Raw genomic sequence first — 14,769 nt, forward strand, 5'->3', positions numbered from 1 at the left:
ATACCTGAACCAGTCTTGGCTCACAAGATTATCAAACAGCACATATAAAGAGAAAACGAAGCCCTTCACATCTCCATCATCTTCTACGTGGCTTAACAGCCCATCTGAGCACAGTGTGTAATAACTTCCATGAAGTATGAAGCACAATGCTTTAATGGGCTCCTTTTGTTTATGACCACTCATATTTTTCTTGACTACAAAGGCCAGATTCATTTCCCTCTCTCACTTCCTATTTTAATCAGATTATATTAAGACCATCACATACAACTAGATTAGATTAAATTAGAAAAGAAAGAATCAATCCAATTACCACATTTAAGACATTCTATCCAGCCTTTTCACAAGGTTTGGCCCATGGCTTCATTGACATGATGTTCTGGAATAGTGAAATTATTTCATTAGACAAACATTCACTATGGCACTGTATAAAAGATATACTGATATACTGCCAGATATGCATATACTGCCTGTATAAAAGTATATAGATATACTGCCAGATATGATCCTGAATTAAATATATATAAATGTTCAATCATTTTTATGATATTTGAAATGCATGGTATATATGATATGCATTTGCTGTTAGTAAAATACAGTAAAAATCTAGTAAAATAAATAAATAAATCAAGGCACATTTTCCACATTGTTTTCACTAAATAACCATAAGGAAAAAAAGTATTACTTTCATTTATATGCACAAATATTGTCAATATATACATGTTCACTAAATCATTTTAATACATACAAAATGCCACATGACTTTAGTGTGTAATGTTTTTGGGTGCAAATGAATAATTGAATTTGATTTTTCAATTAACTCATTGGGACTGACTCCCAATATCAAACTCAAAAATTATCATCAATTCTGAATATCATCCAGGCCTACTGGAATTTAGAGTTCTTACATTTTAGGTCATTGTATTGGTTTTGGGGTGATTTTAAGAACCAGCTCGTAAATGCTTTTCTAAAGAGCTGTCGTTTGAGAATATTCTCATCAAAATAACTGCAGACGTGAACTGAACACAAAACAAAGAGTAGACAGGAACAAATGAATAATTCCTATATTATTCCATGACAAGATCCCACATAAAATAAAACATTTAGATGCAGTTAAAATATCTGCACCAGAACATATGATGTTCTTCCCACATAAAAATGTGTCCTTGCCATGGGTCACACCTCAAGATACCTGAGCAAACTTCGTGGCAGATCTCCAAGCCAGGGTATTTCAGCTCTGGTTTAAACCAATAAGTCTTGCTGGCTGATCTCTAAATGTCAGCTATTTTAGGAGCACATGTGTTTTCACAGCACCGTGTGAGTGGTAATACATGTGGGAAGAAACCTCACCTCACCCTTAAGAAAGAAGTAAACAACTGATATCAACTTTAGCTTTGACATAAGTAGATCTTCTCAAAAAGCCTGTTGGATGTATCCACTTTCCAAACAATGATATGCTGAATCCAAACATGCATACTTCCCTACAATATAGTAAGCGAAAACAGTATGTGAAAAGATTAGTACAACTGAATTCACAGTTTTCATTTAAAATTAGGTGAAGTGTACCTAGATGACTTACTGCAGATGTGAATCTGATAAACACTTTAGTATCCCATGATGCCACAGGAGAGATGTGAATAGTAGTGCAACTGACACTGGTGGGTCACATGACAACGACAACATAACGAATTAGGTTCGGTTTAGTTTCATTCTACCCATATTCATACTTTATTGAACATAGTTTTTTTGAATGGTTGAAAAGTAATTAGTTCTTCAAAATAAGTACCTACCAATTCTGGACACAGCCACATTCTTATTCTATATAAGCCAAAGAGGAGTTTACACCTAACCCTTCCTGAAATCTGAGGTGTCGAAAAGTATATGTGACAACCAATAGTTATATTCATAAGTACTTGGACATTTACTCCTTCACAAGTTGCCCTGATTGTTTCCTGAGACATCTGTGAGGCACTGTAGATGTATACTGAGAAAATCAAAGAGCTATTTCTCCTGGTCTCCAATCCCAAAAGTCACAACCAAAACTCCAATCAGATCTCAATTTCCATTCTACCTGAACCACATAATTCGAGAAGCTACCATATGTATCGATTGGATCTCTCAGAGGAAATCAGCTTGGACTTTCTATGACAGTGGTGTGATACAATATGTATTACTTCCTCTTCCACCATAGATCTTTAACCCTCACAACTCCACCCATATATGAGCCTTATTATCGTTTGCCATAAGCAAAACGACCACAGCACACAGGCTCTAACAGGAAGGATAAACAGGGACGGGTAGGAAAACAATATCCAGATGAGGGCTGTAGTAGGACTACAAGGATAAATCACCCTAGAGGTGAAGCCCATGGGTAAGAGGAGCTAGGCGGGAGTAAGCAAGCCCCACCAACCTGCAGCAGTCCCCCGACAGGGAGTAGGGCGACAGTGGCCCGTTCTTCACAGACAGCGGAGAGGAACATTGATCCAAGTCACTGTCCTCCTCAAGAGCGCAAATAGGTGCCCATAACCCCTCCGTCTTCACCTTCCATCGGGACAAATCCTCCTCGAACACTTCGTCGTCTCCCATTTCCTCCATACAGCAAGACTCACTGACGTCCAGCATGGCGCTGGATGACTTGGCAATGTGTAGCTTTGAAGCATAGCTTCCCATCTCAGACACCTGCAGACTTCCCGCTGTGGAAGAGTGGGTGAGAGGGAAGATGACGCGCAGGAAGTTGGAGCTTCTTTGAAGGTCTGAATGGGCAGGAGCAGGGGGAGCCAGGGAGTTCTCAGGCCTTGGGTTGGAGATGTATTTGTAGTTGTTGAGGAAGGACGGAGGCTGTGAAGCAAACAGACGGGGAGAATTGGCTTGACCATTAAGGGCTTTGATGTGGCCATCTTGCATGAGTTGTTCCTTCTCCACTCCCAGCTCCCCGTCCGAGCAAGTACGGTCTATAAAGTGAAGACCGCTGCATAGGCTGTCCATCTTTTGTCCAACATCATTCAGAGACTTTGAGAACTTGAGACTGCCTCCTTCTGGTTTTAAGTTGACTGATGGTTTGAGGAGAGAGAGCCATTCTGTGCCAAACAAGGTCCTATTTTTGGGTTTGGCAGGAGAGTCCAGGCAGAGCGTGGTCATGGTGACACCCTGAGAAGCTGAGCTTTTACCATTAGAGTTCAACAGCACTACAGTGGCCTGTAAGGGCCTCTGTGATCCCAGGTCTTGAGCGAGATCATTAGAACTGCATACGAGAGGAGAGGAGAGGGATGGGACAGAAAGAGAGATGGAGAAACAGAGATGGGAAGAGAGAAAACTGACGTAAAGATACATGCAACATGCATTAGAGAACAAATGGAGAAAGATTGCAAAAAGACAGGTGGTAGGAACCAAGAGGAAGGTTAGAAAACAGAATGGCAGAATCAAGATGGATGGCAATGCTGGCCCACTGATGTTCTGACAGTTCAGTCTTTCGCTAGATCTTTTTTCTATCTTTTGGTACATGATCATACTGCAGGAGCATAAAGAGGCTTCAGGATTGAGGGAGGGTAAACCTACCTGCATATATCCTGGTTCGAGGGCGTCACTGAAGACCTGGGAAAGCTGTAGGGAGCATTCACAGAGGTCGGACTTCCAGCCTGTATGCAAAACAGAGAACAAAGCAGCAAATTAGAAACATTAACTAAACCCACATGAAAATCCCGAATCTTACAAGGCATCAAAATGTTTTAAATAAGGTTATCTTTTTGTTTTTGTTCTGCATAAATGAAATGTATCACAGACTCTTTGTCATTGTCATGCACATCTTTTTAAATATATGAATATACAAAGTTCAACTGTGATACTAAAAGAAGTTTCTTAAGCACCAAATAAGCATATTAGAATGATTTCTGAAAGATTATGTGACACTGAAGTCTAGAGTAATGAGGCTGAAAATGCAGCTTTGTCCTGGCAAAATTTAAATATATTTGGAAAAGTTATTTTAAATTGTAATATAATACTTTAACAATGTTGTTGTTTTTAATGTATTTTTGATCAAATAAATGCAGTCTAGGTAAATGTGAGATAATTATTTAAAACTTAGAAAGAAAATCACCAAACTTGGATGCTATATATGGTTAAATACATGAAAGGAAGATAAGACCAATCATGATTTAGCATGTAAACAGATCGAAGAAAGAAGACCTGTCATTGATGTCAGCTAACTTTTAAAATGTTGAACACCAAGTCAATGGAATATTTTAAAAAGAAAGTGAAAAAAAAAAAAATTACATTTAAGACAAAAACTTTGACAACTTTCTCTCACACACACACACACACACACACACACACACACACACACACACACACACACACACACACACACACACACACACACGGGTGTTCGAATCAAAGCAGCATTGATTGCATGCACAATGTTTGATTCCATCATTTATGCCCCAGACTAATTACCTATCGATTCTATCTGTAACGAACAGAGAATTTATAGCCCTAAGCCTGACAGGGATCAATACAGGATAGAGTGTCCGGAACTGCCCTATACAAAAACACACACTAACACACAAGCTGACGCATACAGTCATACGATTTCACATCTTTGCTAAATAATGTTCCAAGAAACTATTAGGAAATAATGTGTTTTCGGGCACGACAAATGTGGAAGTATGCCTGAGTGAATGGTGCTTTACCTTAGCATTTCTATTGATGATTTCATTGGGTTCACATCTATGGCACACATTCACATACACACCCTTTTGGTTTATGAAGGCTGTAACTTGGGAACTGAAGATGTGAACATTTTTCAAACATTTAATGGTACTTGCCACATATGGGGTACAAAATAGGGTGCAATATATAGAGTTTGTATGATATCGATCATTTTTTCTTTATAAATGATACAGAATGAGGCAATACTGTTCATATCAATATACAGACGTTTCATTATACGAGTGCATCTGAAAAATAGCGGTGGACACAGTAACCTTCTGTGCTGAAAGTGAATATTCAATTTGTCCTAAACAAAAGACATGCATTATATTAAGGGATTTACTTGTAAGACATAGTTAATATGTAAAGTTTAAAAGCCTTGCCCTGTCAGATGCTCTGACAGATGTGATGTTTAACGCATTTAAGATGTGGTGTTTTCCTCAGTGTATAACTTACATTTAACAAGTATATACTCCCATCTGCAAATGTTAGAAAGTCATGCAAATATTTCCATTTTGCTGTCAGGAGTGGATGAGCAAGCCTTCTAAACTTCACAGACTTCAATAAATAAAATAATCCTGGACCTGGCCTGTAGACCCGTTCGCAATTTGGTGTTGGGGGAATTTCTCATTTGAACTGAGTTAGTGGGTCCCTAGACATGAAAAATCACAGAGGTGCTCGTCCGCCATAGTGCCACGAATGACGTAGTGGTCAAATCAAATATGGCCGCCATCGGATGACGATGAAAATCCAACATATTTGTTTCTGAATGTTTATACACATGTAATACCTCTATTTTGACTAATTATGGTATGTGGAATTCATTTCTGCTATTGATATGACCATATTGGGTGATTTTGACCTTAAAGGGGGGGTGAAACACTCAGTTTCAGTCAATCTCATGTCAGTCTTGAGTACCTATAGAGTAGTATTGCATCCTTCATATCTCCGAAAAGTCTTTAGTTTTATTATATTTATAAAAGAAATATGGGCTGTACCGAGTCTTTCCGGAAAAAACCGAGCGCCTGGAGGCGTATCGAATGGGCGGAGCTAAAGAAAGACGAGAGCGGACAAAGCGGTGACGTCCTCAAGTGTGGAGAAACCCATCGCTATCTCAGCTAATACAGATAATGATCCAGAATCAAATCTGAGGCTGAAATAAATTAAACAGGAGAAAAATTAACAGCAGGATTTGTGTGTGTTTACTCGCAGTTTGATTCGGTTTATGGACTATTGTATGCGACTAAACCTTAGCAGTAGCAAGCAAAACGGTTTTGCACGTCAGACTAGTGTAACGTTATACATAGAACAACAATGGAGTAACGTTAGCGCATTTGAATGACGAAGCACGCGATTGTGTCGTTTACTGATGTTTACTCACGCGACGATAGCCGACAGCACAGACATTTGAAGCAGTTTTACTCACCGGCTGCTTCCAAAGCAGGACCGAACCTTTATCGCTGGGACCGCTCCGTCAGAAACACACTTCTTTGGTATGATTTGGTGAAGTCCTGACAGCAGTGACCGTGGAGATCCACTTTGAGACGCGACTGAAGATATGTTGTGAAGCTTCCCGTCATTTCTGCGTTCAAATCGGTTCAAATGCAGCGCTGCCTTCCCAGAATGCTGTGCTGAAGCATTGAAGTCGCTTGATGTCACTCATAGGAATAAAGTGGAGCGCAGCATGGAGTGTTTATGGCCGTGCATTTCCTCTCTCTCGCTCTAATCACGCGCGCTCACCCTACCGGGAGAAGAGCCCGTACGGCCCATACAAGGACCTTCCGCTCTGTCCACGTCAAGCCGAGCCATACCCGAAAAAAACTCTCCGAAACTTGTGAGAAATCGGAAGGAGTATTTTTAACACAGAAATACTCCATCAAACGTCCAACATTATTTTTTGAAACTTTGTCTATGTTTAGGATGGGAATCCAAGTCTTTAACAGTGGAAAGCTCAGTATGCATGAAACAGCATTTCACCCCCCCCCCCCCAAATGGCATGGTCATAGTCATTTTCCTATTTTAACGAATCTCAAAAGACATGTACATGCGAACTAACTAAATTTATAGTCTGCCCTTATACTGTGTATTGTGTATACAATACTGGACAGAGTTCACAAAAAATAAGAGGACAAGATTTAACTTTTCTTGTATTTTACCAGGAGTATCAAAAGATACTTCTCACTTCATCTCACTATTGAGCATCGCACCAATTGATCAACAGTGAGCATGCTATCATCTTGATGCGTCACTGACAAAGACAGTGGTTAAAGGACATATTCTGACTGGAGATGACTGTATGAGCAACATGGGGACTAAACATGCTGCTATGGCTTCTGACCCAGTGCAATACTTAGCCAACTTTGAAGAGGCAGACACCTTGACAGAGCAAGATGCAGCTAAGACATTTGATGATTTCAGGATAGAAATCTACACCAGAGGAAGTTCTGGAATTGATGCTCTCCCTTCCACAAGTAGTGGGATCAGAGGCCACATCCAACGAGGGGCTTTTCTGGTTCATACGACATGCCACTTGCTTGCAACTTTGGCACACCCCTGCCATCAAAATGTCTGAAGCCCATACCACGAAGTCTGCTCACAGTAAAGCCCCTTTCACACTGCGATTTCGGCAAATACACGGATAATGCGACCCGGCATTTGTTCCCGGGCCGCTAGATTTGGCCCATTCACACTGCCAGCGAAATGCCGTAATATGTGCGCTTTCACACACAACGCTTAACGGTCCCGGGTCGAGTTGACACGTGACATCCTGATGTGACGTATAATGGCGAGCGATCTCCGCTTCAGCGCGGATAGTAAGGAGCTCCGTGGTCTCGACTTGTGTCCAGTTTGCACACATTTCTGCTTGTTTAATTTTAGTTTCTTTTGTATACGAACACTCTCTGCGTTTAAAACACCGACGAGCTCTTCTGGCACTGCAGGGTTGTGTTATTGAAAAAACAAGCTCTAGGAGTCGCACGATAACTACGTACACGTTGCGGCATTAGTTTCGGCTTTTGTTCACACAGCGCTCGTCCCGGGTCGAATACCGCAATGTTACTAGGTCCCCGACCCGGGTCGAATTCGGTAATCAATCCCGGGACGTGGTTGCTTTCACACAGAAGGCGACCCGGCAATGTTCCGGGAATATTGCGGGTCCGACGTGCAGTGTGAAAGGGGCTTAAGTAAGTGTGCAGGCAAGTGTGACAATCGCCGATGTGGCTTTTGTGCTGCTGAAGTTCATGCACCATATTCTGCCATGGAAAAATCATCCTGTAAAAACCCATCCCACTAACATGCATGAACACATACAGTACACTTTGAGAGAAATCAGACTATATGGTGCACTTTTAGTTCATTTGATATGATGTAATTTGTATCAGTTTTATTGCTTCTTTAGCTTAGAAATCTAGACACACCCTAGCGGCAGCAAAGCTAATTTGCAGCCAGGGTAGTCTAGCAACTCTTCGTTGAATTGTGAGCTGTAAAAAACAAACTCTGGTCAGGCCAATCAAATTGTGTATAGAGTCGGTGGGCGGGCTTAATATAATGACAGCAGAGTTGCGGAGGTTCCGCGTGCTACTTGTAAACAAAGAAGCTGGCAAACAGCGTTCTTTCAAATTGGCTTTGGCCGCGACTCTGGAAGACTCAGAGTTAAGCTTTTCTTTGAGAAAAGAACGGTACTGAAATCATTCTTAAGAAAGGAAGATGTGTTCGGAGTTTTGCCGACCGGATACAGCGAAAGTTTAATCTATCAACTAGTTCCACTTCACCTTCTTTGTTGCTCTGGTTGGTTGTAGCTCTATCCTATTGCGTGCAGAGTGAATTTGAAAGACAACCGTTTATCCCGCCTCTCAGATCGAGCCCTGTCAATGGGAAGTTCCTAGGCCCAACATCTTGTCAGGCTATTGCTACATAGTTTTATTTGCACCCAGTTGTTTATCATTGTACTAACACCCAATTAAACTAAAACTTCAAAGAGGATGTTTATAATTGTTACATTTCTTCTCTTCATGTCTTGTTATAATTAAAACAAATAATTGAAGGAAACAATAATAAGTGACTATAAAGAAAAAAATATTTTTTTATAAAAAATGATGTTGACCTTGATATTTCAATGACAAGATGATCCTTAATGTTAAAAAAATATTAGCAATGAATGTTAAATGTCAGATTTAGTAGAATTAAACTTATTGCATCTGGCTTTTATTCCTAATAATGGCCAAGTTATGGCCAAGGTCTTCTGAATAGGAAAATTACCTTGACCATGCCTGTTAAAGGTCAAAATTCACCCATTATGGTCATAACAATATCAGAAATTAATTCCACATACAATAGGAAGTCTAAATAGAGGTATTACATGTGTATATACATTCAGAAACATAGAAGTTGGATTTTCATCATCATCCATCGGCGGCCATATTTGATTTGACCACTACGTCATTCGTGGCACTATGGCGGACGAGCACCTCTGTGATTTTTCATGTCTAGGGACCCACTAACTCAGTTCAAATGAGAAATTCCCCCAACACCAAATTGCGAACGGGTCTACAGGACAGGTACTGGATTAAAATGAGCGCCAAACAGATGAAACGCAATAATTCTGACAAAAATATACATTGTGCAAAAATATTTGTTTTTGGACATAAACGTGCCATTAGAACTTTAAAGGTGCCCTAGAATGAAAAATGTAATTAACCTTGTCATAGTGAAATAATAAGAGTTCAGTGCATGGACATCACATACTGTGAGTCTCAAACATCATTGCCTCCTACTTCGTATGTAAATATCGTGCATGAAAAACACCACGGAAAAATAAGTGATTCGCAACATAACGCCAACCGTGATACAAGTGTTGGGGATCATTTATATGCACACCCCCAACATTTGGATCTGTCCAAACATGTTCATTGTCAGGCGGAACTGACGGAGTGAATCATCGGGACTGCAGGTAAACAAGCGACACTTGAGGATAGCAAAAACGGCAGCTCTCATGGACACAAATGTTATGTTCCAGGCTGTGCAGAGGATGTGAGGACTTTTCATATGCCATCAGTGGTTGAGGTTTATTATAATCGGATACCACAACAATTTAATTCAAAATCGTTCGTTTGTTCGGCCAATTTCAAGCAAGCTTTGCTCAGCATCTTAAAAGACAGGGGCAATTATATTCCTGCAAGCAGTAAGTAGCGATTTTATCCACTTATTGACTGTTTAAACAATTTCTGATTAAATTGAAAGTCTCTTAGAGAGACCGCATTGTCTAGATAACACAAGGTGCTAGTACAGTAACAATAGAAAACTCCAAGTACCATACAAAACTAAATAGTGTGTCTAATGACAAAGGTTAATATTTTGTATTACAAAATACAACTGTAGATCGTTCACTGGATCCTTCTAGCAAACGTCAACTTTTCCACCATATAAGTTAAAACGACAGTCATTTGATAAGGCTATTCATTTTGTAAAAATATAAGTTATATATTTATATTTTTGAGAACTGAAGTAGGCCTATGATGTTTTTGAATGCTTGTATTTCAGAGTACATCACAGTCACTGCGTAGCCTACATTGTGACTAACGTTATATAAACATGCAATATCGTTGACGAAAAAAGACTAAAGTCTAAAATGTAGACTAATTGACACTTTAAGCAGAATATCTCAAATGGAGATTTCTTAAATGCAGCTTACTTGTTTATTGGGGTTTTCAGATCATCTGCACGCGAGAGAGAGCTTGTGTGCATATGGTTGCCAGATTGGACATGTTTAGGTAAAACACCCGTAACACCCATCTTTTCAAAGAAAGCTCTTTTTGGGGGATTTTAAATTACTGAAATCTGGCAACCGCAAGCATGAACGCTCTCTTGCGCGGGCATGATCTGAAAACACCAATAAAAAAGAAGGAAGCTGCATTGTATCAATCTCCATTTGAGATGTTCTGCTTAAAGTGTCATTCAGTCGGGCTGTGTTCTGTCAGGACTCACGCACCGCTTCGCTGAACTGCTGCGCTGTGAGTTGCTAAAATAAGCCAATCAGAGCAGAGCTCAACATTAATATTCATGGCTCTTCCAAATAAGGCAAAAACAGAGCATTACATCCTAAGGACAATTTATAGGGTTGTAAATGGACCTGTAAAACTGTATCAGGACAATTTTTGCCCTTTAATAAGCCGCATACCCTCTATGTAGATATCGGAGAACAATTTAACATATTGTTTTAACTCATTCTAGGGCCCCTTTAAACCAACAAAAGTACAAAGTGTATTTTTTTGATGGCAGTAACTATAAAGTGACTATTGTAATGGGATAGGCTAATCAAATGTAGTTACTTTAATGTAATTCCTAAACTCAGATGAGTGAAGTGAATTCAAGTTACCTCTGCTTTATTTGTTTTTGGTGCCACATTTTTACACACAGGGTTGCAAAATTACATTTTTGGCATTTAAAATGTTTGTTTATATTGTAAATATCATTTACCTGATAAAAACACATGGGCTGTGTCCTCCTAATGCTTTAAGAATAGTGGAAAGCAGCAAATGCGTTTACGTCAGTGTTGCTCAGTCAAATTGTGACGACAGTGTAAACGTGATTAACTGAGTCACTCTGGGCCCGTGCAGCCCCAGTCAGCAAAACAAGGTGTATTTTCAAGCCTGACAGAGTGCATGCTTTCGAAGACTCCCTCCGAGGTGTGATATACACACAGAGTCATGTGTGAGTCAACAACAAAAAACCTACAAACCCTTGACAAAACCACATGGCAACTGCTAAAAATGGGAAAGAGATGAGGCACAGAGCCTTATGCGTGTCGACACATGAGCAAAAATGCTAGTAATGAGAAAACAGTCCCGCGGTTATGGAATTTGCCTCTAGTCTATTTCAATGTGTAAATTCAGTCTACCTGTTTTTGGAGGCCAACAGCTTGTCTCCAATAGGTAAACTATGGGAGATATTCAGAGATAATGGAAAATCATTTATTCCCTATTACGAAAATGGCACTGACATTAGCTTAGACCTGTGAAACAAGTGCTACTGAAACCAGAAAATACATTTTACTGCAAGTGGTTTTAGTCAAGATGTTGACAGCATGTTTTAAATGCCAACTCACACTGACAGGAGTTTTATCGCAGGAGGCTGCCAGGTAGATAGCAGGCATTTCTGATGCCCTAACATCTAAATATTTTAAATGTGATGTTTTGTCAGTAAGAAAAGATGTCATTCTACTTTGGCAAGGTTTTCCTTTTCCTCAAAAATAGAAATAAGCATGGGAAAGTGTTTGTATATTAACTCCGGGAGAGAAAAATGCATCATATCGTGAACAAGATGAACGATGATCAATGCATGAAGTCAAACATTGAGAAAACTGAATATCAGATATCATTTTCGACTGTTTAGACAGAGATAAGCTGAACAGTGAAGTCCCTCTCATTAACATTCATTTATAAGTCTTACACCTTGACTCTACTCGTTTGTCCCACTAAAGATGGATCACAAAATAGCCACAGACTTCACTCCCATTTGTAGCCGCCCCATCAAGTCACTGCTGATTTGCTTAAAGTTGGACTCAAGTGTTTCGAGTTTCTAGACACACACAAAGTCGTCGACAGTCGCTGTCACTCATGTCAGAGCTACACTGAATGGGCAGCAATTCAAGAAATCTCTAGCTTCTTTCTCACATATTCTTGGGGACTTGAATGTTTTTATTTCTAGTCAGCATAGCAAAATGCAGTGCAAAAATGCAGTTTAGAGAGAACATTATTGGTATATACGGTGTTCTAGCCTCATGATGCTGAGAACAATTTCTGTCTGTATGCTAACTTCCGCCAGACTGAGATGAACAGTCCCGTCCCCAAACTGAGCCAGTGAGTGCTTTTACATGCACGTTCTTAAGCCGATTATGCTTAACAAGCTGACAATGAACATGGTCATGTAAACGTGGTAACCCGTTGTCTTTTATTGGAGTAAGGTCATAAATTACTAAAACATAAACCGGTTTTGCCTCTTACCCCGATTTGGCGCAGCATGTAAACGCATTAACCTGCTTTCTGTTGGCTTATTGAAGTGCGCATGTGTGATCGGTAACAAAAAAACCTGCATACTTAGAGCAGATTTAAATGCATCCAGACAGAGCAAGTGTTTTGCATTAAATACGGACATATATCACAAACGCAGACTCTTTTAAGACACAGAAATTTGTAAAAATGTGTTCTCATTTCATGCAGCAGAAGTAGAAGAGGTTCAGTTAAAACGTTGCATCTGTGACTGCACGAGAGAATAAAATGAGCTGAAAAATGTCCTGCTAACACGTTGCAAAATGTATTTAACATCACAATTGACGTAACATTTGGAAAACTCTGAGTCAGATAAGGAAATTATTATTTTCTTGTCACTACAAGAAAATACCCCAGTTTATTAATAAAGTCATGTAAACTCTGTTTAATCCACATGCAAACCAGTAAACTCAGTTTACTGGTTTGCATGTGAACAGGGAAAACTGGTTATTTCAATGAGCTGATATCAATGTTGCATATATCAATGTTAGTATGATGGAGTGATTGGGATGCTCAAAACAAACAGAGCAATGTTCTTTTGATAGCACCAACAATGCACTATGTTTATACTTTTCACAGGAAACAATCTAAAAAATGGCTCACTAATAATTCGCAAAATAAATTACCGCACATTAAGCTGAGATGAGAGAAAGTATAATACTGTTCAGAGGTTTGGGGTCAATCAAAAAATATATCGTTTTATTTGGCAAGGATGCATTAAAAATTCTCATGTCATAAAATATTTATTTTCTAAACTTTGTATTCAAAAAAATATATTTATGTAGAATCATGTGACACAAGACTGGAGTAATGCTGTTGAAAATTCAGCTTAATGAATATGGGTATATTTGAATATGGGTATATTTGAATATTCATATATATGAATATGAATATGGGAAAATGGAAATGTCTGGAATAAAATTCAAATAAAATTACTGGACAATGTACTGGCAGAAAATTACCAGTACATTTATTTTTTACAGTGTATGCATGTATGTATGTATGTATGTATGTATGTATGTATGTATGTATGTATGTTACTATTTCTACTGTATTTTTTATAAAATAAATGCATCCTTGATAAGCTTTTGAAGATTTTACAAAATCTTACTGACCCCAAACTTTTTAAGACTAGTGTATTTTTTTTTAAAGAAAAGAAAAAAATACCACCCCACATAAAATCACCTTTAAGGCTTTCTGAAAGGACCATCACACCTGAAACATCCAAACTTCAAATAAATGTTTGTGACTTAAATTCTGTTATCAGAGAACAGATAGGAGAAAGAATGAACGTGGGATAAAGAACGAGAGAGGGAGAGTAAGCCCATGCCTCTAAAACTGCTCAGCAAGCCTTCACAATCCCTTTCGCTCTCCACAAAGCTACTGTAAAGTCGGTGTGTGCCATCCACCTCTGGAGGGCTAAACAGCTCCCAGTGACGGGTGTTATTCTAGGAGGCTGTCCTCTCTCCATGGCTCCATTCATCACACACACAGAGCACAGTGACCTAGCAACTTGGGCCAAGATTACACGCTCTAAAACGTTCCCACAGCCCACAACACATGCACAAGTGTGCAAAGGGCTAACCAACCAAGGTTAATACAAAAGACTAAATAATTTTAAGCCCAACAGAAATTACAAACAAAACCACCAAATGTTAGTACTGTTAAAATGTATCGGCCAAATGTGTACATGTCAATGTACTATATTTATTATATATCTATATATATATATAGTACAGTACATTGACATGTACACATTTGGCCGATATATATATATATATATATATATATATATATATATATATATATATATATATACACACACAAACATACTGAGCACTTACTGTTTCCTTATCTACCCTACAGTACGTGCCCACAAGCCATTATCAGTGTTTTGAAAAAGTCATGTGATTTAAAACAGTGATTCAACATTTTTGACTCCAGTGCCCCCTTTTTTTCACAATATTAAATATATTAAAATATATTAAAAACCCAATTACTTTTCGAGTTGTTCCAGAATATA

General features: G+C 39.0%; 1 protein-coding gene across 7 annotated transcripts in view; it reads right to left on the minus strand.

The window, feature by feature from the left end:
• marchf8 (membrane-associated ring finger (C3HC4) 8) overlaps positions 1 to 14,769 on the minus strand; it is a 123,541-nt gene that overhangs the window by 15,547 nt on the left and 93,225 nt on the right. For 6 of the 7 annotated variants that reach the window (XM_067422527.1, XM_067422526.1, XM_067422525.1 and 3 more), the window contains 2 exons: positions 3,553 to 3,632; positions 2,408 to 3,238 (listed from right to left, as the gene is read on the minus strand). In XM_067422527.1, coding sequence (XP_067278628.1) covers positions 2,408 to 3,238; positions 3,553 to 3,632 — 911 coding nt within the window. The remainder of the gene's footprint in view (positions 1 to 2,407; positions 3,239 to 3,552; positions 3,633 to 14,769) is intronic. The other variant, XM_067422529.1, reaches the window with a different exon arrangement.

The sequence above is a fragment of the Pseudorasbora parva genome, chromosome 17 (genome assembly GCF_024679245.1).
Source record: "Pseudorasbora parva isolate DD20220531a chromosome 17, ASM2467924v1, whole genome shotgun sequence".
In the NCBI taxonomy this organism is placed as follows: domain Eukaryota; kingdom Metazoa; phylum Chordata; class Actinopteri; order Cypriniformes; family Gobionidae; genus Pseudorasbora; species Pseudorasbora parva.